Below are 26,326 nucleotides of genomic sequence, written 5' to 3'. Positions count from 1 at the left end.
CCCATGACACCAGATGGTGGCAGGAGACCACACATCCCTAGCAACTGAAGCAACACCATCAAGTCCATGGACAGGAAAGTCACCACCCAGGCTGTCATCTGCATCACCACCACCCTTTCCAGCTTGAGGCACATGCAGGAATGGGTTGGTGTCTATCTGTACTCCCAGGTGAGTGAGCTCTTGTTCAAGCAAATGGCATAGTGGAAAAGAACAGGAAAAAACAAGCTCTCGCGCCGAGGGAAAATCCACTCGCAACAGTAGGAATCAGGGCCGTCTTTAGCATATGTGCTGCTGGGGTGCAAAGATGCACCCAGCACCCCCCACCCAAATTTAGTTTACCCCCCCATTAACTTTTATTATGCTTATGTCAGACACCACACTTATGCCTTATGTCTTGTTTACAAAAGAAGAGAGAAAAAAGAAGCAAGATTTTTTATTTGCTCTTTTATACGTAAAATGAAAATTCTCTTCATCATAAAATGAAGAAAAAATGGAATTCATAGTGTGTGCTCAAGGCACGTTTTTGCGGAAATGCTGAAACGCATGTGTAGTAGAGCACTATGTACTAAGTAGTTAGTCAAAGAAAGGGGGCACAAGACTATTTAGGGCTCTGCCTGTTGCAGGAAAAAACATCCTTGTCTAGCACATCCTTAAAGGGATCGGCCGCCGTGGTGCAACGATCCCTCGGCGCCCCCGGCGTGCTGCCTCTCCGCCCGCCTCCCTCCCACGCTGGCCGCCCCTCGGGAGGGGGGGTGGGCGAGCGGGGGATGAGGGGCGTGGTGCTGGAGCGGCGCGGGGCTTTGTGTGCCCTTCCCAGCGCTCCAGCTGGGGCTCCAGAGGGCGGCTGGCTTGCAGTTCGCCCGCCGGTGCGCGAGCGCCCGCCCGCCTATTGGGGCGGGGCAGGTTGGAGAGTGGGCGCCCGGTATGCCGGCGGGCTCCTGGGGGCACCCCTGGGGGGCCCAGCACCCTGGCGCGCCGCGCCACCCAGCCCCTATGACGAGACGGCTCTGATCTTGATGAATAATTAAGTACTTCAAGAGTTTGAAACATTTTTTCTCCAGATATTTTGGGACTACAACTCCCATCATCCCTAGCTAATAGGACCCAGTGGTCAGGGATGATGGGAATTGTAGTCCCAAAACATCTGGAGGGCCGAGTTTGGGGATGCCTGTATTAGCACATCTGATTGCTACTATAGTTTGGCAGTAAACTGAGAAGAAAACACAAGTAGCATGTACCCTGACTTTCACAGACTATCTGTGATCTTGCTTGAGCTTATTCCCACAACATCACATTGCTCACATAAGTGGACCACTTGCACAAGCATTTTCAATCTGTAAGAGAGCTGACCGAGGTAACAAACGAACGAGGGAATAGGAAATCCAGAAATGGACATGAACTCTGGAGTCCTCTGTAAACTTGGTGCCCACAGCAAACACCATATGGCCTTTGCTTCATAATCAAGTTTGCTCTGCAGTTAAGTCATTTACTTACCAGATTGTCTAACTGGCCCGCTGTCTACACTGCCACCAAATCCTGCCTTGTCGCAAAAGGGAGGAGCCCAGTGGGCCTCACAATGGCAATTTTTTTTATTGTTGCAGACCTTAACAACAAAGGGAAATATGCACATGAGTATGGAAAACAGTACATGAACATGAGGCCTCTCCACTGTCTGTCCGAAAACTCTACTCAATAATGTGAATTGCAGGCTGCACTGCTCCACAGAAACTTTGTTCAATTTGTATCTCCTAATGGAACTAAAAAACAGTCAACTGCAGAATTAAAAAGCCATGGTGGAACTGTAGCCACAGAATTGTTTGGAAGTTGCAAAAGGAGGCAGGTAGTTCTTCAGGGAGAACACTGGCCCCCCTACTTGTATTTTGTATTAATAAAAACTTAATAAAAACTATTGTCTTTTTGTCATTTATGCCCACTTGCCTGTTACTTCCTCAGTCCACTAAAGAAAGTATGTATACCTTTAAAGCTGCATGGATTGTGTGTGTGTGTGTGTATATATATGCGCCAATCAGTGGATGATCAAGTGAGACTCGAATCCACAATCCAAAAAACTATAGCTGAGTTTCCACCTCACCTCATGCTTTAAGAACTGACAGTAAAAACAGGTAAATGCTGGGAGCTAATCTAAATGTCTTAAGGAATTCGGAGAACTTGTGCAAAAAGGGCAGGCACCTGAGTTTAACACTAAGATGCTTCACATCAATTGCTGGAGTGAGACCACATAATTTATAATACATTGTATAGTTACTTTTAAGATCTGCAGGTTGAGGCAGACGATTACCAGAGAGAGGCCTTTCAAAGAAAATCCCCAGGCTTTTTCAACACAATTTTAATCTTGCTTGCTTGTTCTTATGTTGTTTTTGAGATCTTCCTGCCTTTTTGGTCTATTATGCAGGTTGTATTTATATTTTTAATGTTTAATTGACTGTTCATGTAAACTGCCCTGGCAACATATTGGAAGGGCCATATATAGAAATATAAACAAACAAACAAACAAACAAATAACAAGGTGTTCATTTTTTTAAACATCTAAGCTCAGTTACATAACTCGGATTTGAGGCCCAAATCAGACTGAAATTTTTTAGAAATGTAAGGATATTGCTAACATAGGTATTTCTGTATTAGGTAAAAACCATGTTTCCTTTCTTGGACACTAAAAAGGGCATTCAAATTGATCTTTTTGGAAGGATACTTTGGAAAAAAAAACTTTGACAGATATATGACAAAGCATTATAGATTTCAAAAGCTGTAACCAATGAACGATTCATTGCTCAGCTGGGTGTTGACTGACTATAAAAAATTGGATCTGTAATACTTACTCCACGTCCGTGACATTTTGTTGCACATTCATGAACCCCAAATACGCTGGTATTTTGGCAGCGCCGGTTAAGACAGATCTATACAAGAAAAGAAGAGCAGGCTTACTATTGCCAGACAATGTATGCGCTTATTTTACTTTTTTTCTGTGCTGTGCTTTCCAGAAATGCTTAAAATGTGGGAGATTTTGCAGTCAAGCCCAACAATGCATGTCTATGCTAGTTAGTAACCGAAGGGGTTAATGTCCACATAGCCAGAGAAGGCTAGGTCACACCCAATCACCTTTGTGGAGGCAGGAAGGAAGGTTTGTTTCCTGTTCCTCTCTCTCTGCTTCAGGTTGGAACAGACATGGTTTAACATAACTATCTGCCTCGGATATGTTACTGAGGTTGCTCTTGCTGTATTTTTCAACTAAGAACATTCACCTGCATTTCTTATCATTTCTAATAAGCATAATGCAAGCCTAAGACCTGGTAACTGTGGGCGAACCATTTTAAACTAACCTTGCATTCTACGCTCTGTTTTATTGAAAAGGGGGAAAGGTGTCCCAGCTGCCTTAAGGAGCTGAAACATAAAAAGAAGGTTTAAAACCCCAATTCTTATGATTCAGTAAATATGCCTAACAATGGGATTTGGATTCTGAAACTTGGACTCTTTAAAAGCAGGCACTAACACTTTGTTAGTGCTAACTTTGTGCTAACTCACATACATTGGTCTATAGAGGATCAATTATAATTACTGTACAGTGGTACCTCGGGTTACATACGCTTCAGGTTACAGACTCCGCTAACCCATAAATAACGCTTCAGGTTAAGAACTTTGCTTCAGGATAAGAACAGAAATTGTGCTCTGGCGGAGCAGCGGGAGGTCCCATTAGTTAAAGTGGTGCTTCAGGTTAAGAACAGGTTCAGGTTAAGAACGGACCTCCAGAATGAATTAAGTACGTAACCAGAGGTACCACTGTATTTCAATGTGTAATGGCCACATTTTTGTGTGCTGATTTTTCCTTTCCAAAAGTGTGTGTGTGACCATTATGCGGTGAATTACAGGATGGAGGGAGAGGGAAGGGGTTGTGGATAGGCAGTGGAGGTGGTTGCTCACCCGCTGCTTCCCCTTCTTGGCTGGGGTGACCCTAAGGGAGCCAAAGGCAAGTGGCGGCAGTAGCAACGGGAGCAGCAGCATCAACCTGGGTCTGGCTTTGCCTCGCCTCAAGGCCAGAGTGAGCAATGAGAGCCCATGGCGCCATGACTAAGCTGCCTTTTGACTCCAATGAGACCCAAGGTGGAGGCAATAGCAGCAGCATCCTGGGCCTGCCTTCAGCTGATCTCTCAAGCTACTTCCACTCTCAGGAGCCACCAGGAGCCCCCCCCCCCCCCGGTGCGGACCCGCAGCTTGCCTCAGAATTACCAGCAACTATTATGCGGGGAATGCTCTGGGACCAATTTCGGGGTCCGGAAAGGGGGTGTGACTATTATGCGGTGGTGACCGGTATGCAGTGAAATATGGTAATATATTCTCTTACTAATACCCATCATAAAATTATCTACTCTGATTTCAAGTTTAGACTCATTTAAGACAGCTATAAAGAATATGTGGTACAACTTTCATGTAACAATTATACTACACCAACAATGTTGTACTAGAATAACACAGTAAGGGCCAAATAACTTGCTATTAGATTTTTTTCTCCAAGCTACAATTAAAGGGTCAAATCTCTCTAGATATCACAAGATGGCTGCTCTCAGACTATTTCCTCTGTGGTTGTCCCAAAGCATTCAACAGAATATGTGCCAGATATTTTAAGTTGCAAAAATGGGTGCGTCAATACCCTTGCATTTGGTTGCTGGGGTTCACCAAGAATGAAGGTAGACCATAATACTTAAAAATAAATCACAGGGTGTTCATTGCCAGTTCAACTTTGTAAATTGCATGACAGATATTTCATCTCACCTTGGGTTAGGTGGGCTGTTTCCCTTGCTTTAAGTGCTATATTAATTTATATATTAATCTTTTGCCCATTTTTTAAAAAGGAAACACTTTAAGAAAGTTGCCAAACTGCTGGACACCAGCATTCCCCTGCTGCAAAATTGCAGGACCGTATCTTTGGTCTTCCCTGTTACAGCTTCAGGTGAACAACTAGGTAGCTGGCAAAAAAGTAAATTTTAGCTTTTATTTTTTTTAAATGGGATTTTCACTCTGGTTCATTTTGAGCTGCTTGATCACAGTAAATGGATCTATCACTATAGTTTTGCTTAAAAGCATTACTTGATTGAAATCATGGATTTGACAAAAGAACCTTAATGTTTCTTTAATGGTTTTGGGATTTTCTATGAATAGGAAATTCACCTGCAGAGGTAGCGTCTCACTCACACTGGTTCTCTGCAGTGTGTGTGCATGTGTGAGAGGGCAGTTTGCAGTTGTGAACTGACAGAGATAGAGAGCTGAGAAACCTTAGCCAGAGTTAGTTTGAAACTAGAGCACAGCATTGCAAGGACTGCACAAGTTACTTCCTGTGAATCTGCTGCCTGCTATAGGAGAGCTTGCTTACATCTTCACCTATGTGCTGCCTGCATATTTGTTAATAAAGCAAATATCTGAAAGTTTTACCCCATTGCTATTTCATCCAAAGGTAATTAAACCAATGGCACTGCCCCTGGAACTTCTCACTTGATAAAGAAGTGGGAAGCATGTATCAGCATGAAGCCTGCGGTGGCGCTCCTCTTCACATGATGATACCCCTGTCCTCCAACACAGAGGCAGCATAATCCATGAGCTGGAAGCTCTACACCAACGTCCAATCCCTACTTATGCAATTTCTCATTTGAAGCAAAAAACAAAGCGATACAAGAGGGAAGAGATACGGTGAAAGTGTTCTCCTCATATGCTAAAACCATTTGCATCATTGAAAGCAGGTGCAATATCTGCCCACCACTCCCCAAACCACACTTCCAGGGGCTGCATGCCAATGGTGCGCAGACCAGAGGCAGAAGTGGGTGGGGGCAATAGATGCAACTCTTACCTTTGTATAGCAGGCTAAATTCAAGGCACACAAAAACCAGAAGTTTCTAGACTTTCCATCACACATTTCTCCAGCCTCTATCTGGGCAAGCAATCTTATAACAGTTCAAAGACCTAGTCCAGCCAGGCAAAGTCAGGGAACACATGGAACATGGCTGGTGAAGGATATGGCCCAGGCAGAGTCCCAAGATGGGCCAGAATTGGAGCTCATCTACTCAGGATTAGCCAATGTCATGTACTCCCATCAGCCTCTTGGCCTATGGCCACGCACAATGATTTGTCGTCTAATAGCATCTGGTGGGCCTCATGTTGGCTACTCCCGTACTACATTCAGAAAGTTATGGCAGTATCCCTCCACCCATTCACAAACTAATTTCCTCTTGGAATCACATGCATGCAGAGTTGCACTTTAGATATAGCCATCATCTTCACATTGGTCTAAAAAAGAGGCATTTACATTTTATCTCTGGAGAAATGAACAAACAGGAGTGGCATGTAATCAAAAGCATTCATTTGAGACTTTATGCAATTGTTACAGAGAGTTAACTTCACTATTCCACTGTAGCTGAAAGGCTGGGACAAAGCAAGATTGACACCGCAATAAAAGCAGAGCACAATGCAAACTAAAACGACCCATTTACAGGTTGTCTGATAAATCATCCAAGTTGAGAAAAGACTATATGCTGCTGGAATGAGTATTAGATGCCAGGTCAACAGTCAGATATATGACATATAGCACCTGCACACCTCTAAATTTGGGGCTTATTTCGGCAGGAATAAAAGTCAATCACAATCATATAAGAAGCAAGGTGGGCGGGGGGAGTGAAGCAAAAGACAACAAGGCTGCTTAAGCAAGGCAAATATTCCCTAGGGGAAAGAGGAAAAATGGTAAGGAAGTGAAGCAGCATCAAAACACATAAGGAAGGAGTGTGGTATGAGGAGCATGGTGTAATTACAGCATGGTTCACAAGTAATCTAGAATTCAATGGTACACAGAATTCTGTTCACATTAATATGGCAGCTGTTAAAATCATGCATACTTAGAGCTGAGACTGGTAACTAGGATAGCCATTCACATATCGCTAAAGAGTATGAAAGACATCACCGAAAAGTACATAGATTTACATAAAATTTGTTGCTGCTAATTTCTATGTATACTTGCAAATTTAGGAATAAACATTACTTAAACAGAAAAACATCTCATGCACAGTTTTCTGTCCAGATTCTGACTGATGATGGACAACTTGTGCTCCCTGGACTTGGACTGGAGAGCCCCGCAAATAGAGAACTCCTTCAAACAGAGGACGACTGTAATCTGACAAATCTTTAAATAAGAGGTGTAACCTTGTAAAATAGGACACACACACACCCTATCTGCAGCCCACTAAAAGCTTGTAAGTAAAGTTGGGTTGGTTACATATCGACAGAACTAATTCAATTTATGCTTATAGATCTAATATGTTTCAGTTTCACATATCAGCCATTCAAATACAAAATTGGTAATATTTTAGTATATATATACGGCTTTACCTTCTATTCAGTAAATTCATTGGTGTTTCTAGCTTATGACAGTCTCCACAAATACTGATTTCGTACCACAGGACTCCCCTCTAGCAGTCTCTTTGAACTAATGTTTTAAATATAGTTTTATAACCATAAATCTTTCTTGCAATGCTTTGCTGCAATTTGTTTGTTTTGTCAGAAGGAGTAGAGTTCTGCTCCTGTACAATTCTCATTGCATTGGAGCAACCTGGAACATAAAACTGAACTCATAATCACATTATGTTTAAAGTTTGCTGCCAGTGGGAACTAACTACAGTGGGAATTACTGAAACCTCAAAAGCAATCATAAGTTTTGAGGCTTTGACAAAATATACCCAAATGTCTTCTCTTGAAATGCAATCTGCCAATAACACAGAAGTCCCCTTTAACACGGCATGTTTCAAATTCTTAGCTGTAGTTTCCCATGTCTTTTCATAATTTTATTTTCTTGGATTACCACTGTACATATAAATCCTTGCAAAATCTGTGCACAGATACATTAAGCAATATGCTTCTTATTCCCTTAGAACTGAAAGGCTTTGCCTATGTCTTGCAGAAGCTGCTGTTCATCTTGGCAACGTCCCCAGATTTGAAGCACGCCAAAACAAATAGCTAATGAACAAGCAGACGGAAGTATCAGTCAAAAGCCACTACTTATCATGGTTATTATTTGTCAGGCCAAGGTATTTTCTGTAAGCCAATAGGAAAACACCATGAGCTCCAGGAAATACAGCAACATGTGAATTAATTTTTGCAAAAAAAGATTCTTCTTCTTTGGCGATCACTTGTAGCCGAGTAAGATTGTCTTCCATGAACACGGTCTTAACAGTGAGTCTGTAAGTGACTGTGGAGGCCAATTCTGGATATACACATATTTCCACAGTGGGGACATAGGTTTCCGGGCAGAAGTTGATTAAGGTGAGGGTTTGCCAGATGTGCCTTCCTCTTATTACACTTCTCCCTTTCGTCCTGAGTTTGAGCGTCTTCAACATCCACAACACCTTTGATAAAGGCTGTTCTCCAATTGGAGCGTTCATAGGCCAGTGTTCCCCAATTGTCAGTGTTTATAAAAAAAATTTTAAGTTTTGCCTTGAGAGAGTCTTTAAACCTCTTTTGTTGACCGTCAGCATTACGCTTTCCATTTGTAAGTTCGGAATAGAGTAGTTGCTTTAGAAGACTATAATCAAGCATCCGAACAACATGACCAGTCCAATGAAATTGATGTTGATAAATCATTGCTTCAAGACTGGTGATCTTTGCTTCTTCCAGTATACTAGCATTAGTTCACCTGTCTTCCCAAGTGATATGTAACATTTTTCAGAGACACCATTGATGGAATCTTTTGAGGAGTTGGAGGTGGTGTTTATAAGTGGTCCATGTTTCACGAGCATACAGTAAGGTTGGTAGTACAATAGCTTTGTAAACAAGCATTTTGGTTTTCCTGTGAATGTCCCAGTCCTCAAACACTCTGCACTTCAATCGGGAGAAAGCTGCACTTACAGAGCTCAGGCAATGCTGGATTTCAGCATCAATGTTGGCCCTTGTGGAAAGATAACTGTCCAGGTAGGAAAAAAAATTCCTTCCAGTAGCACCTTAAAGACCAATCAAGTTTGTTCTTGGTATGAGCTTTCGTGTGCATGCACACTTCTTCAGATACACTGAAACAGAAGTCACCAGACCCTTATATATAGTGAGAGGGTGGGGAGGGGTATTATTCACTATATATAAGGGTCTGGTGACTTCTGTTTCAGTGTATCTGAAGAAGTTTACATGCACACGAAAGCTCATACCAAGAACAAACTTAGTTGGTCTTTAAAGTGCTACTGGAAGGAATTTTTTTATTATTATTTTGTTTCGACTATGGCAGACCAACACGGCTACCTACCTGTCCAAGTAGGAGAAGTGATCGACACTCTCCGTTACACCAATGAGTTGGATTTATGGTGGTGCAAAGGGGTTGTTTTGTGCTTGTTGGTGCAGCACTTTGGTTTTTTGGATGTTGAGTGATATGCCAAGCTTTTCGTAAGCTTCTGCGAAGATATTTAAGATGGTTTGCACACACTACGTTGTCATCAGCATATTGAAGCTCTATGACAGAAGTTATGGTAACCTTACTCTTTGCTTTCAGCCTATTCAGATTAAAGAGCTTTCCATCTGTTCGATATATCTGTTCTTTATCTTTTAGAAGTGTGGTACCGTCTGTTGAGCGTAGGGGCCATATGCCATGATTTATTGGTCCATAGATGGTCCTTGTGGCTTTAAAGAAACACTGTGCATCATGAGTCTTAGTTAAGTGCTGGATCTCTTGAGCTTCTTTTATCCACCAGGTGTTCTTTAGTTCTCTGGTTCTTCTTTGAACCTTAGTGTTGGCACAGGTTTTTTTTTCTTAGTAGTGCAGTTTCTATCTCTCTGCCAGATCTGAAAGGTCTTCCTTTTTAATAATGTGTTCAATCTCACTATCATTCTCATCAAACCAGTCCTGCTGTTTCTTGGTTTGGTATCCAATGGTTTGTTCACAGGCTGCAATAAGGGATGTCTTTAGCTTGGGTCCAGCTTTTCTTGATGTTATTAGGGAACTCCAAAAGCAGATGGTCCTTAAGAGGCGTTTGGAAGCAATCCCGCTTAATAGGATTTTGAAGGGCTTGAGTGTTCATTTTGTGCGTTGGTTTCCTTCCTTGAAGCCTATGTTGAAGTATAATCTTGATAGCCATTGTGGAGCGTATTAATTGGTGATCTGTCCAGCAGTCGTTGGCACTTGTCATAGCCCCCCCCCCAATTTATTAAATAAATTCAACAGTCTACAATTAAACTCCTGGAGAAATGTTTGTATAGCACAATACTTTTTGTAATGTTATGTCCTCTGATCTACAATTACTGAATCCATCTAAGCCCAGATGGGTATAGGTTGTCTATGAGTTATCTTTATGTGTATAGAGACACACAATTTTAACTAATTATCTCAACCCACTTCAATCTGGGTTCATGCCTAGTTTTGAGACAGACTTGGCTTGGTCGCTCTGATTTATGACTTTTTTTGCAGGAGAGGGATGGGGGAGTGTAACCCTGTTGCCTCTGCTTTATCTCACAGCAGCCTTTAATACCACTGACAATGTTGTTGTTGTTGTTCAGTCGTTCAGTCGTGTCCGACTCTTCGTGACCCCATGGACCAGAGTACGCCAGGCACGCCTATCCTTCACTGCCTCTCGCAGTTTGGCCAAACTCATGTTAGTAGCTTCAAGAACACTGTCCAACCATCTCATCCTCTGTCGTCCCCTTCTCCTTGTGCCCTCCATCTTTCCCAACATCAGGGTCTTTTCTAGGGATTCTTCTCTTCTCATGAGGTGGCCAAAGTACTGGAGCCTCAACTTCAGGATCTGTCCTTCTAGTGAGTACTCAGGGCTGATTTCTTTGAGAATGGATAGGTTTGATCTTCTTGCAGTCCACGGGACTCTCAAGAGTCTCCTCCAGCACCATAATTCAAAAGCATCAATTCTACGGTGATCAGCCTTCTTTATGGTCCAGCTCTCACTTCCGTACATTACTACTGGGAAAACCATAGCTTTAACTATACGGACTTTTGTCGGCAAGGTGATGTCTTTGCTTTTTAAGATGCTGTCTAGGTTTGTCATTGCTTTTCTCCCAAGAAGCAGGCGTCTTCTGATTTCGTGACTGCTGTCACCATCTGCAGTGATCATGGAACCCAAGAAAGTGAAATCTCTCACTGCCTCCATTTCTTCCCCTTCTATTTGCCAGGAGGTGATGGGACCAGTGGCCATGATCTTAGTTTTTTTGATGTTGAGCTTCAGACCATATTTTGCGCTCTCTTCTTTCACCCTCATTAAAAGGTGACAATAGTATCCTCTTAAACTGCATGCATGAGTTAGGGGGTGCTGCTTTATGATGGCTCCACTCTTACATATAAGGCCAGTGCTAGTGAATAGCATTGGGTGACTGTTTTGGCCTTCTAGCAACTGAACTGCCATTTGCCACAAGGCATCACCTTGTCCGCAGTGCTATTTAACATCTCTGTGGGGGATCCTTTTTAGCCCTAGGGCAGTATTCTGTTCTGGCCAACCTTCTGAGGGCTATAAGCCAGTGGTGGGTGAGGCTAGAAGCAAAAGTAGATGGAGCAATTAATGTGAATTCTACCTTTGTTCAGTAGATCATAGTGCCAAGTTACAAATGCCTCCTGTAGACCCATTCATTTTTGCAGGCTTTTCTTGGCTCAACACACTGATCTTTTTATTGTTTTATTAATGTTTCACTGAATGTTTTATTGATGGATGTGCTGTTTCTAATTTATAATGCTGTGATACTGATATTTTAAATGGACTTTAATGAAAATTCAACTGCTCAAGGATTTTCCATATTAAATTGTATGTAAATATTGTAAGTGAATAACTCATCAGCACAGCTGATTCTTCTGGATATGGGAAATACTGTAAATCACATTCAGTGATGAACTGATAATCAAGCAGATATGCAGCTCAACATTTAGCCACCATCACTCACTCTTTCTTCATTCAATTCTATTCAGAAATAATTTGTCAATAGTTGGCTGCAGCATGTTAAAATACAGACAGAATGACTTTCACTGGCACAATAAATTCCTTTTTCAGCACTTTTATGTAAAAATTGATAGGCCTTCTGGCTAAACAACAAACTGATTCCATTCATTCTAAAAACAACAACAACAACCTCTTGAGTATACTTAAACAGCATAATTGTTTGCATAAGCATCTTCATTTGGCCTGCCAAACCTTTACTACAAAATGCAGAAAGTGTGACTTTCATTTGTAAAGACCAAGACTGAGTTTTCCTTTAGACACACAGACTGGTTTATTGGGAATAAGATTTTTCAACCTTACTTTTCCATCTTCACATTTTGTTCCAGCAAGGACAAGACCAGGGTCAGGCATGTCATCCCCCAGGTATACGTGGGTTCCACGGCATAGAATTTTGCCTCCTTCTTGTAATGGGATGTTTGTTTCTATGGAGACAGCATTGGTACCAATTACAGGTCGATTTGCTCCCCCTTGACACTGAATTTTTCCACACTTAGCATCTCTAAAGGGAAAAGAAATAATGTTAATCATTTTAATCTACCATTGGCACAGTTCCAACCTCTTTCCCAATTAGACACGACAAGAGCATATACCTGGGTTCACACTTGGCAAAAGAACTTTTGGAATCCTTCCCACAGTTTCCATAAGGATCACCTGCAGAATTGACTCTCTCAAAGCATATCCCAGGGGCAGGTTTAGCACCTACAAAAGAAGCAAAGCCACTTTAATGTTAAAAAGTATGCAACCCCCTGATCTTGGTAGGGGACAGCGGAAGAAGGGAGTGGAGGAGGAAACAAAGGGGATGGGTTTTGTTGAAGCTGCGCTAGACTTCATATTGATTGGGGGAGAGGCATGTGGGAGGTATTCACAGGTTTCACTGTGGACTACAACTTCCTTCAGATAGTTTGTCTTGCTCCATTGGGAAGCCTATTGCTTAAGGCTCACCCAGCTGGCCCTGAATGCAGAGATTCATGACACAGTTTCATTAGCTTAAATGTTTCTGGATGCTTCAACTACTGCTAGCTTCTTCCAGACCTCACAGCTGAAAGGAACCAGTGGCAGATACATCGTCCAAGATTTGCCAAGCTTGTGACAGGTCTTCTAAAGACATGCCAAGAAGGAATCTTGTGAGGTGGGAAAAGACACACGTCACAACCCTGCCCCTTCTTTGCACCATTTAAAGGGACTGAAGCCTTTCAGGTCTGAATTTGATAGCTTGTAGGTTCAGGTGGCTGGGTGCCCATTGGAATATCTGGGGGGAAAGGTGTGCCCCTCCCCCAGCAATGGCAGGATGGTCCTTTTCAAGCTCATGGTCCTTTCTTGGTCATTTTGTCTCATCGCACACACCACCTAGTGATGGCTCCTGTTCATGCTTATTTGAAAATAAACCCCACGGTGTTCAATAGGAATAATTTTCTAATAAGTACACTTAGGACTGCAACCTAAAGCCAACAAAAATCTGCAAAACTGTCCTATGTATGTTTTACATATTAATTATTCTTAATATAACAGACTTGTCAAAATCATATTGTAACAAATAAATACTTAGAACACAAATGGGGAGCCTCAGCCTTGAGAGCTGAATGCAGCGTTTCATCTCTCCCTCTTAATCCCTCAGGACTCTCCCCAAGCCACACCCACTCAGCAGCCCCAATCTGAGCCTTCCTCAGGCCATTTTTGTCTTGCTGGACTTTGTTCTTGAATTGTAATGAAGCTTTGTGTGTGTGTGTGTGTGTGTGTGTGCATGTGCATGTAGAGACCTGATTTTTGCTTAACTGCAATGTAAACAAAGGTAAGAGTCACATCCACTGTTGCACTTGGTTTGCCCCTGTCCATGCCCAGTTTTAACCTGGTAAGCCATCTTCACCTATCTCTTTCTTCCACTACCACCCAACATCAGCCTGGGCCCCTCAGAAGCCCACGAGGGAATACAACCCATTCTGCAGCCCTGATGCAGAAAATATTGGGAAGTGTCTGTCCACACAATTTGGGAGCAGGGCACAGAGAAAGATGGAAAACACAGCTATTTTTTTCATGATAATGTCATACAGACAAAAATAAAATACAAACGGCACTTAGTTGCCTAAGTATATTAAAGGTAATCAGTATTTCCTGTGACATTTTCTTTTTGTCCCAACTCTATTCCATTACAATGTGAAAGGACACATCTTTTCTAGAAAACAAATGGAACAGTTTAAAGAAATTCCAACCTTCTCAGAGGCATGCCATTATAATTTTAAATACGTATTACTGAGGACAGGATGACAGTGGCATATAAAACACTTAAGAAAGGCCCAATATATTCTATGGATACTAATTTGAAGCAGCTTAAGATGGGTCATCAGCATGGAATGCAATAATCTTTCAATCCATTATTCTCTTGGTGACGGCTCCCATTTCCAACTAGGGTTCTATGTTCCAGAACATGATGACTTGAGAATCTAACTTCATTAGGGAGACAACCCTATATCCTTGAATAACATTTTAAATACCTGAGGCTGCAGTCCTATGACATATCCTCAGAAATAAATCTACTGAACACAATGGGGCTTTCTTCTGACTAAATAGGTATAGGGTGGCATTTATGCTGCAGTCTTAAGTGTGCAATCTATTGAGTAAGCAGCATTGAGCTCAATGAGATTTCTGAGTGACCATGTTTAGGACTGGTTGGACTCCATGTATATTATGATAGCCTCAAAATAAGCCACCTGTCAAACAAAACACACAAAAAGAAACACTCAGTGTTTAAGTTGTAATGAAGCATGTAATTGCTTGGGAAGTTATTAAGACTGGGCCCCCATAAACATAATTAATAGAGTGACATCGGACAGGACTGGGGATGCCCAGGTTCAAATCTCCACTTGATCATGAAATTCACTGGGTGAACTTGGGCCACAGTCTCCCAGCCTAACCTACCTCACAGGGTTGTTGTGAGGATCAAATGTGCAGATGAGAGAATCCTGTATAATACACTGACTTCCGGGGGGGGGGGGGGAATGGCAGGAAATAAATGTGATAAATAAATTCTGTAGGTGGGTTGCTCCTAAAAGAGTACACTTAAATTATGTATTATACCTTGAATGGGTGGAGAAACCAAATGTGATTTAAAATAATTACAGAACTGAATATTAAAATTGTAATTAGCTACCTTCATTTCATAGTCAGTAGCCCGACTAATAGAATACCTTCAACTGAAAATTAGCTTAATGTTATATTAAAAAAGTTAAAGTGCAATCCTCCTAGATTTAAATGGTCTACTGATCTCTCAAGCTCATAACTCAAATGCCATTTCATGCATTACTGAAAAGTGAGGAAGGAAACATACACTTTTGCTCTTTACCACTGTGAATCAGGACTCAACAGGGCCATATTTAGCTAAGCCGTTGCACTAGCAGAAGTTATTGCAAGGATTCCTGCTCATGCCATGGGAATTCTTCCTCTCCCTCCCGCATGTGCGCCCCACCCCATCCACAGAGTGGGAAAAAGTTCCATTGCACAAGGAATATCCTTGCACTGACAGAACCTTAGCCTTCGTGTTATGCTGAATACAAGCCATGCATAAGAAAACTATGGAAAGTCTGTCCTCAACAAGAGCAGCACACAGAGCACAAAGTGAGGTAGTAGTTGCAGCACCATGGAAAGCTCTATATGACAAATGTTCCAATAAAGTATAAGTCAGAACTGAAGCCTTTTATGGAATCAGGCTTGATCATTCTTCCTAGGCTCTGCCCCTTCCTTGAGGAGTGGAATACCTTAAAGAACTAGGCCCCTTGTTTGGAGTCTAGCGTTCTTACTCTTGGACCATTCACTCCGTATGTTTGCCTGGACTAATGGGCTTTTAGCACAGGCAGCTGGTGCAGAGTTACATCTCTGTCTATAACCTTGTTGCAAACCAGGATGTATGGCATAGTCAGGAATAAATGACATATAAATGGATATTTCTTATCAAGATCAGTTTGAAGAGTGCTTTTTAGTCTTTACAAGCTAGTCCTACAAGTCCAAACGGGTAGCTTTGCTGTAGCCTTAGCTTTTTGCACTTTTATAGCTAAGTGTAGCTTTTATAGCTGTGCTCTTTACCCCCCCTTTTTTTTTTACAAAGAAGATTGCACACTGTGTATTCCAGCGCAGAATATAAGCAGTGCTCAGCCTGAAAAGATGGGACAAGCAAGGGAGCCGAAAATGCTTTTTTCTCAATATGTAACCTGAGGAAGCTATGCGTTAAAAGTTTCGGTGCAGCTTTCAAGGTACTGCTGTGGTTGAAACCAAAAGGGGCAACTGCAGATTACGTTCTGCCTGAGTGATGGCTGAATGTGATATCAATGAATCGGAAGAAAGCCATTGAGAGAATAGTTGGCTTCCATGTATCAAATTAGGAACAACTACGTATTTGTTAAGCTATAAACTGATGGTCTGGAAAGACACAATGGGTTGCGGTATCCAAGCGCAATGTTCCACTAGTGCAATATGTTTTAACTGTGCAATGGAACTTATCCACCCAATCATTTCCCTGTGCACCTTCCACAAATTTGCTCTAGAGAGTTAGGGAAACTCCCAGAGCAGATTTAAGGGGGTCACAATAAAGCTTGAAATCTCTAAGATATCAAAAGGCCATGAATATCACTAAATCTCTCGCTGATCATTAAAGATCAGGAAGTTTCTCACATCTGGATCAATTAAAGAAAGGACAACAACAACAACCCCACCCTCTGTGTCTGTCTTTCTCGTTCCTAAATCATAAGCAATAATCATAACTTTATTGATATGCTGAATAAAATGTGCAGGAAAGGGTATGAAGTTAATTTTAATGTTTTTGGAATGCTTGAAGTACCTTTCCTGATTGCTCAATGAAAGGCAAATGCATTGGAGTAGAATGTGCACATGCAGGATTCTTCTGATGAGCTAGGCCAAGGAGAAAAATTAAACTGAAAGGCTGTGAGTATATTTCCAACTGATTTTTCACTTTCAGGCTTAAAAATCACACTTTAACCGGAGCATTCTCTCACCTCCATGACAAAGGAATTTAACAGTGAATAGAGAAATTTTACAAATGGCTCTCTTTCTCTCGAACTGAATACATTCATGCAGTGGCTAACTGAAGGTCTGCCCTTTTGCATCAGGCCAAAAGGTCCACTTTAGTCCAGTATTCTGTTTCCAACAGTGCACAGACAGATGTCTATAGATGTCACAGGGCACAAAGTCTTCCTTATTGTTTAACGCTAGCATATGGCATTAAAAAATAGATCTATTTATTGAAATTTTGAGATTGTAACACTAACAATAAAAAGCAGCAACACAAACCAACATTTGAGGTACATTTGCAGTCACCTCTAGGTACATCCCCTACAAAGCACAGATACCACCCTGATTTATTACTTCAAATGTGTGCACAGATCACTCTAGAATGACTTTTGGGTATTTGGAGAGAACACCCTGGGTGAACTTGTGTGGTGGAGTGCTGTGCCTTAGTGGTTAGACTGGGTGGCCTTTTACTAGAACCCTAAAGCCCACCCACCTGAGCTAGATGGGGGGGGGGAGAGAAGTGATGCTGATGGTCTATTATCTATTACTTCACCCCCATGAACCATATGCTAGGATGCCCAGAATCTACTTCTGTTACACAGATCAGGGATTCATCTTTTTTTTTAAAGAATCATTTTGTAGTTGCTATTATTAAACAACTGAGAGTCAGAAACCTTTGCCAAGCGATTGTAACTCATTTGCTCACTGCTGCCACAGCTAAGGCCTGTCTGTAGACCTGTCCTGCATGAATGCATAATTCTTTTTCAGTGCCATTCATTACACTTGTAGCTGTTATGGCACCTAGAAGTAGTAAGCAATTCCATAAATAGGACGGAACACAAATTCTAAGGATGCGTACGGTTCCAGGACTTGTCTTAAAAATGCCAAGAGCTTTGTTTTCAGCAAATTGCTTTTATCAACATTTTCAATAACTGTATTAAAACTGTCCCTGGGTGGAGGAATGCAGAAGTAAATCAATTGTGTGCATAGTACTGTCCTGCTTCCTTGATAACTTTTACTAAGGCAGTGAAAGGACCTCTTTTTCATTCCATTCAAAATATGCTGACCAAGAGCCAACAAGTCTATTGATGTGCATGACAGAAACTGTGCAAAGCTATGCAGTCCCCTTGCCCCCCCCCCTGGCACTTTATAAACTTGTTGCAGTTTAAATGACAATGATGTCAAAAAACTATCCCTTTTTGGTATAGTCATCCCAACCCTCTTGAATGGCGTGTGTGTTAGCAGGATGGAAGGTTGGATTTTGGGGCCTGCAACCATCCTTTTGACAGAAACCTCACATGCACATAGAGAATCTCTTTACTGGCTTGGTGATAACGACTGGGAAAAGCTATTAAAACATCTGAAGGCAGCCCTGCTTTGGGAAGTTTTTAATGTAGGATGTTTCTCTGTGTTCTGTTATATTCTGTTGGAAGCTGCTCAGGGTGGCTGCGGCAACCCAGTCAGATGGGCAGGGTACAAATAATAAATTATTGTTATTGTTGAAAAACAATAGTCTATTTCCAGTTTTGCTGCAGCCCCTCTGATTAGACTTTTCTAATCATGTGCTAATGTTATTGTTATACGTATAGATACAGATATGTGCATGTAAGAGTAAAGAGAACAGATGGAACTAGGGGAGTGAAAAGAAAAACAAACAGCAAAAGCTTCTAAAGGCACTTAAGGAAGCAAACCATGATGTTGTTTCTTGAGGGAGCCCATTTATCATAATTCCAGGAGATAAACTGAAGTAGAAAGCCTTGTCTCTCTTTATTTGGTTACTTGAAGAGGCAAAGACAAAATGTTTTGTGAAAGATGTGCAGTCGATATTAAACACGTTGGGCTGGGTGAGCAGAGTTTATCTTACTTTGCTATTGACAATCAGAGTTTGGCGCCCTAGTAATTAAGGTCCTGTCAACCTTTCTGGCCTAAAGTTTTTGCTTTTTCCTCTCTACAAGAATTAAATCACCTGTTTCAACTCATGCCAGGTTAAAAACATACTGGAGATGGCACCATCTTGGATATGTCCCCTCTGCTCCAGAAGTACAAATTTGTTTAGTTACAGAAGAAAAAGACAGTTCTCACATGGCCTCACTTGCTTCTATGATCTAAAACCATTAGCTTAGTAGCCTCTAAGATGGCTGAAGTAGATGAAATTAACAAAGAAGCCCTTCCAGAGCAGATTAACCCTGCAAAATTATAGGCAAACTCATCCAGGGGTCTTCATGAAGGAAATCTTTATTTTTTCCTAAAAAGGAAAGTCTCTGATTTTTTTTAATCTTCTGCAGAACTGGATTAAATTTGCAGCCCTACAACTGAACTGAGGGAGAGGGAAAGTGGAATAACCCTTTATTAAATGTAAAGGGACCCCTGACCATTAGGTCCAGTCGCTGACGACTGGGGTTGCGGCGCTCATCTCGCTTTATTGGCCGAGGGAGCCGGCGTACAGCTTCTGGGTCATGTGGCCAGCATGACTAAGCTGCTTCTGTCGAACCAGAGCAGCGAACGCAAACACCGTTTACCTTCCCACCGGAGTGGTACCTATTTATCTACTTGCACTTTGACGTGCTTTTGAACTGCTAGGAGGGCAGGAGCTGGGACTGAACAACAGGAGCTCACCCCGTCACGGGGATACGAACTGCCGACCTTCTGATTGGCAAGCCCTAGTCTCTGTGGTTTAGACCACAGCGCCACCTGCACCCCTTTATTAAGCTCTCCTAAATGTTTGCATACTAAGAATTAAAGTAATGCAAATGGGGACAGTGGAGGAGGGGGAAGAGAAAACAGCAGAATGAAATCAAATTGATTAAGTATTTATTTTTAATTGTTTGTTAGGAAACAGAAAGTGGTTGGGAAAGATACCAATAATCCACTGCTCTTATATACATTTCCTGCTTTCTCAGGCAGAACCTGCAGAAGAATAATGACCGTGTGGAAAGTTGCCCCATGTTGAAAGTTCCACAGGGCCGAAGAACACTTCCCAAGCATCACCCTCTTGAAACATCCATTTTCTGACAGTTAACACTATCATTTATATCAAAGTGAGTAGCACTGGCATTTCTTCATAATCACAACTGATACTATCTTTTTTAAAGTATGTGCACACTCATTCACACATAAAGCACTTCAAAGAAAGATGAAATTGTTTGGCAGCCTAGAAAGTCCCTGTTTCTTAAAGGTTAATGTTTCCTTTCTCTCAGAAAATCAATAACTTTTCTCTGCCAAAAGATTTATTTGCATATCTAAGTGCCTCCTGAAATGCCAATAAAAGCTGCAGATAATATCCAAATGCATTACTCTCTACATAACTTTCAATCATATCGCTATCAATAGGGTGACATCTTTAGCAATGTGACTTTACAAAAATGAAGTATTTAAAAGTTTCATTTTTAATTAAAAGAAGGCACATACTGCAATATTTAAAAAGGACCGAATTCTGTATAACACAGAACATAGCCTTATCTTGAAGACAAGTTTTCTAAACAACATTTCCGTAATACGCAATTCTTCATAACAGGTAGATCAGTATTCCGTGCCCTATATGATGTCTTGTTGGGATACATATTTTTGTAGCACCCCCCCCCCCGAGACCTTGATGGTCTAACCTTGGTACTCCACTTTTTGCTCCTGCTTGTACTTTGGTGTGGAGGGGTCGGGGTCATGTACCTTCAAAATCTTGGGTGGTGAACCAAGATTGCAATTTTCTGGTATCTAAGTCAATTCACAATGACAAGGTGGCCTACGACAGTGGTTTTCAACTAGTGTGTCGAGGCACCTGAGGTGCCTTGAATAATGGTCAGGGGTGCAATGGGCAACACTGACCTCTGTCCTCCTTTCTTTTTTTCCTTCCCTCGCTCTGATGCCCTCTCACATCTCTGCCTCCCAAAGGCTTGCACAGCTGCTGTTGCAGCAGCCCTGGCTACAAGATCCACAGGTGAATGGTGCCTCTGCAGCTGGCCAGGGGTTGCTGGTTGCCAGGAGCTGAGGTGGCCTTGGAGTAAGCAAGCAAGTGGGTGAGGGAGCCCAGCCAGTCCGCCAGCCCTTGCTGCTGGGAATGGATGGATAAGTGGGGGGCTGGGCAGGGAGGCAGGTGCTGCACTGGCATTTCTTCTGCTAGCTGTGTGCAAGGCCTGCCTGGGAGCTGAGTGCCCAGTGCTGAATGGGAGTCTTTCTGTTATGCAGGCCCAGCAGCACCCGCTGCTGCCACTGCTGCCTCCCAAGGCAAGGTCCTGGCCTCACCTTCACCTTTGGCCAATCTCCGTTGGGCCACTAAGGCTGGAGGCATCCTCTTCCCAGGCTCCTGTGGGGCAGTGTGAGGAGGCACCTCTCTTTGGGGCAGCAGCTCAGAGACCGGGGCAGCAGCAGAGGCTACCCAGAGGACTCCTACAGAGTGGGGGAAAGGAGGCTCAGGGAATACTTCCCAAGAGAGGGTTTCAAAAAAGGGTGAGAGGCTGGCAACTCTGCAGGCAGGGGGTGACATAGCTGGGTTCCTGAGCCACATAGGGGTGCCACAGAAAGAATGCAATTGGTCAAGGCAGCCATGGACTCAAAAAGGTTGAAAACCTCTGGCCTAAGGAGCTAAACCAGGGGTCAGCAACCTTTTTCAGCTGTGGGCCAGTCCACTGTCCCTCAGACCATGTGGTGGGCCAGACTATATTTCGAAAAAATATATATGAACGTAATCCTATGCCCCACAAATAACCCAGAGATGCATTTTAAATAAAAGGACACATTCTACTCATGTACAGTAAAAACACACTGATTCCCGGACCGTCTGTGGGCCGGATTGAGAAGGCGATTGAAGAAGAAGAAGAAGAGTTTGGATTTGATAGCCCGCTTGATCACTACTGAGTCTCAAAGCGGCTAACATTCTCCTTTCCCTTCCTCCCCCACAACAAACACTCTGTGAGGTGAGTGGGGCTGAGAGACTTCAGAGAAGTGTGACTAGCCCAAGGTCACCCAGCAGCTGCATGTGGAAGAGCGGAGACGCGAACCCGGTTCACCAGATTACGAGTCTACTGCTCTTAACCACTACACCACACTGGCTGGCCCCTGGGCCTTAGGTTGCCTACTCCTGGACTAAACTGTTGGTCTTCTGTGCTGGGCCCAGTGAAAAGATACTTGACGTCTAGGTGGAAACTGTGTCCAGAAGTGCTTTTTATCAATTGCCTTAATTAACCAGACACATGATGGGATCATGTTTTCAAATGAGGGGTTATTATTATCCATTCATATGTAGTCTAAAGCACACATTATGTTGCTATACTCCCTAAGAACCCCCTTTGAAGAGAGATCAAAGATGGGCTACAAAGATGGCATTGGAGCTGTAACATGCACACAAATATTAGGAGCAGGCACAAGTATTAGAAGTGGTGGGAAATTAACACAGCATACTAAGCGAACCACCATGGGAAGGCAGTGCCTCCTGAACGGCAGCCTAACAATCTTTTAACTAACTAACTAACTAACTAACTAACTAACTAACTAAATACTAAAGGAATTTCTTAGGGCGCCTTTCATTTTGAGAAGATGGACCAAGGGGGTTCACAAACATGTAAAAGCCAACTGCAAAACAACTAGTAAAACGAAATTATAAAAATATAGCTCACCCATAATTAAAATACACACTAAAAGAAGTTCATTGAAACAGTAAGACATCCATAATTAAAATGCATAATAAACAAGCATAATAAATAAATGCATACATACGAATGAAAAGTTAGGAATAGGGTGGACAGGGAGAAATCTCAATAGCAAATTAAGTATTGAGTAAGGTGGATATACAGTTTTCAAACACAATGCCCCTCCATCCTTGACTATGATGCAATGTCAGCTGAAACCAGATGACTTTCCAAGTCAATTTGCATTACTGATGGAAATATAATCGGTGGCACAATTTCTTCTTAATCCGGCAACAGCGATGAGTTATGTTTGCGTAGTTAATGCTATGCACTTGCATAGTGGCTTTCATCCCAGAAATCTCTAAGTGCTAAAGTAAACATTACAGTAATTACTTCTGAGAGGTAGGCAAGTATTTGCGTTTTACAGTTAAGTAAACTGAGGCAGGGCAAGGCAAGCTCTATTTCTAAAAGGATTCAAATGTGCCCAGCAGACGTAGCTTCAAAGAAAGCTAATGATCGTACTTTTGAAAGAAGACTATAAACCCTTATGCTGTATTTAAGCACATGAATTCAAACCTGGGGAGTATGGCTACAATCCCAGCATTTCTCCCGCAGCATATTCCCAAAATAATTTGTGGGACTGATGCTAATGATGTGCAACTGATACTTTGGAGAACCCGATGCTAGTTAGGAGCTGAACTGGGGAAATGATTAGTTTCTACAAACCATTATTAGACCACCCAATTATATGAAGAGGTTAATAGACAGGTATCACTTATCTTCTCTCCATTCTTTCAGCTCACCTTCAACAGTAGGGATGCAAGAGGGAAAATGACCCTCTACTGTAGAGGTTGGGAAACCTTTTCACCCCAAGAGCCTCATTCCCTTGGGGGGACCATTCTGGGACCCACATGGGCTTGGTGGGTATGGCCAAAGGCGAAAGTGTGTGGAGAAACAAATGTGAGTCTTGCTTTTGTACAGTAGATCACATTCCAAACATGCAAAGCTACACAGACACTTCCATCCTTCATTCAGACAAGCAAAGGGAATTATTAGTTCAGTGAGGTATTTCCACAAAGCTAAAGCACTCAAGTAGGGCATGGAGCAGGTCCGGTGAGGTGTGTGGCCTTGGGAGAAGTCCAAGGGACAGACAGAGAGGCCTGGAAGGCCACATTCACCCCCCGGGCCTGAGGTTTCCCATACCCTGATCTATTGGGATTGGGCAAGCAACATCTATCCCGCAGAAATGAACTGCCAAAGATGGGAAATGTGGAATTTACGGACCCAGAATCACATGTGGCTTCAAATTCTCTGCCTCCTCCAAATATCACAAGGAATTTTTTCTGTGGATCAATACCTAGAGAAAGAAATAGTGAACAGGAATTCGAACTCACCTAGTCCCCAGAGTGTGATGCATTGCTGCTCATGTGTCTGGCACATGCCATTATAGCAATACCCATCTACCCTGTAGCAGGGGTGTCCGTCATGTAAGTAAACATTGGCTGGGCAGAGAGGGCTGCCTCCAGTGCAGAATTCAGGAAGGTCACAGGAATTACTGGAGTGCCTGCATAAGACCCCTGCTGGCTTCAGCTGCAGGGGGAAAAGATTTGGCTGTAATTCCAATCAATAAAAGTTACTGCACAGTGAAATTTATGCTATGAACTAATGCTTCCCCTCCCAGACTCTGCACCAAGTGGCCATTAAGCAAAGCATAAAGGCACCACAGCATTTATATGCATCTCTTTGATATACTGCGCAGTGGTTTACAGCGTACTTCTAAAGGGCCTCCTTCATTCCTTACTAAAATGCAAGCAGCAGAAGTCTTTGACACTCTGCACACACAGAAGCACACAAGTTAAAACTTCAGCTGATTCTGCAGTGGTGGAATTATTTAAGTGGACATAAACTTTTAAGGTTGCTTTTTAATACTGTCAATTTATGCATAAAATAAAAAATACACATTGTCTTTTAGGAGAAGAAATGCTGCATTGATTTTTTTTTTAAAAAGCAGCAGCAGCATTGGATACGTTTTCAGTGGTGCAGTTACAGGCCAATGAACTTCTTGAGTACCAAGTATTCCACTGACAATGCATAATAGCTCGGATAGCAATGCATGTTTCATACGGCATGAAAATTGTTATGGAGGCCTGCCCACCCCACATGAATTAGGAAGCAGGAAAATTCACCTTGCAGTCTTCACAGCAAAGCCCATGGGCACACACTGCTCCTGGTTTTAAAGTGCAAGTAGTAGCATTACAGCATTCATTTGTACATTCCTAAAAAAAGAAGCCAATAAAACCTAAGAATTACAATAGGCAGGAATATGACATAGAGATGGACTGGAATCCATATGATCACCCGATTCTCTGCATTTAGGCTGAAGAACACACTGCTTGTGCGCTGAACTATATTTCGAGGACCTATACAACTCCAATTCTTTCTTTTCTCACCTCCTGAAATGTTTTGAAATATAGATAGCGTTCTGTCTCCACATTCTGGAAAAGCATTCAATATTGTAAAACATCATTGTAACCAAGGAAGCACGAAGTTGCAGAGTCACCCAGTCCAACCCTTAACTTGTGCAGAAAATCCAGGTTCAATTTTTGACATCTTCAGGAAGGGTTGGGAAAGACTCCTGCCTGAAACCCTGGAAGCCCATCAGCCAGTCAGGGGTGGACCAATGGTCTGATTCAGTATAAGGCAGCTTCCTAGGTTCCTACATCAGCTTTCAAGCCTGCCAGGAAGCACATGTGCTTCCATGCCACACTGGGCTCTGAAGAAGTGTGCATGCACACGAAAGCTCATACCAAGAACAAACTCAGTTGGTCTCTAAGGTGCCATTGGATAGAATTTTCTATTTTGTTTGGGCTCTAAAAGTGTGAGCTGAGGCAAAGTTTCTGTCACCTTTCTCTAGCCCATGATCTCATCTATAGCTGCTTTTAGAAGTTTAGGACGACTCGCTTGCTGTTTAAGCTAGGGTGTCTCATTTTAAAGCTTCATTTCTTTGTTCAGTGTTCACCAACCATCACACAATTGTTCTCTGCCCCTTTTCTTTTATCTGAACTAAATACACCTCATTCAGCTTCTGTTTGGCCTAGTGCTAAGCATATGTCTAGACTGTTGCACTTCAGACTACAGGCAGGGGAACAACTGCTGAATTTTCTTCCACATAAAAAAGTCCTGAATTCAGAAAACTAGGCTTCATGGAGAATACTAGAACATTTCCCCCTGACACCTAGCTTTCTCAGTGAAAACTAGGCATTTCTGTGATTTTCTTCTAGAACTTTATTAGCATTACCATTCTCCTCTGAATTGTTTCCAATTTATCTTGTGCTGATCAGAAGTGGCACAGTACTTAAATGAGATCTAATCTCTTAACTGAGCTGAGCAGAGCAGTACTATTGTTTCATGAGTCTAGGAACTGATGCTTCTGTTAATGCGACTTGAAAGCAGATTAGCCTCTCTCACCAGAGTATCACACACTTGAGTTTGTTATTCACTGTAACCTTCACACGTCCCCCAGAAGTGCTGCCTATTTAGTTATCCCCAGCCTTAATCTTTATCATTATTTATAAATTTTACATATACAGTGTCAAGTTGCTTTGAGTTTCATATGCAAAAGGATAGATCCATTCCTGCATGGAACTTCTGAGCCAAATATACAGGCATACCTTGGAGATATTGCGGGTTTGGTTCCAGACCACCGCAATAAAGTGAATATTGCAATAA

The 26,326-nt window shown here is 42.3% G+C and overlaps 1 protein-coding gene across 4 annotated transcripts in view; it reads right to left on the bottom strand.

The window, feature by feature from the left end:
- Nucleotides 1-26,326, bottom strand: part of ADAM12 (ADAM metallopeptidase domain 12) — a 185,546-nt gene that overhangs the window by 9,948 nt on the left and 149,272 nt on the right. For 3 of the 4 annotated variants that reach the window (XM_033149428.1, XM_033149427.1, XM_033149430.1), the window contains 6 exons: nt 24,784-24,873; nt 23,992-24,187; nt 12,554-12,662; nt 12,264-12,462; nt 2,838-2,915; nt 1,495-1,603 (listed from right to left, as the gene is read on the bottom strand). In XM_033149428.1, coding sequence (XP_033005319.1) covers nt 1,495-1,603; nt 2,838-2,915; nt 12,264-12,462; nt 12,554-12,662; nt 23,992-24,187; nt 24,784-24,873 — 781 coding nt within the window. The remainder of the gene's footprint in view (nt 1-1,494; nt 1,604-2,837; nt 2,916-12,263; nt 12,463-12,553; nt 12,663-23,991; nt 24,188-24,783; nt 24,874-26,326) is intronic. The other variant, XM_033149429.1, reaches the window with a different exon arrangement.

Source organism: Lacerta agilis, chromosome 5 (genome assembly GCF_009819535.1).
Source record: "Lacerta agilis isolate rLacAgi1 chromosome 5, rLacAgi1.pri, whole genome shotgun sequence".
NCBI lineage: Eukaryota > Metazoa > Chordata > Lepidosauria > Squamata > Lacertidae > Lacerta > Lacerta agilis.
Note: the sequence above shows the minus strand (reverse complement) of the source record. Positions and strands in the feature narration are given on the sequence as shown.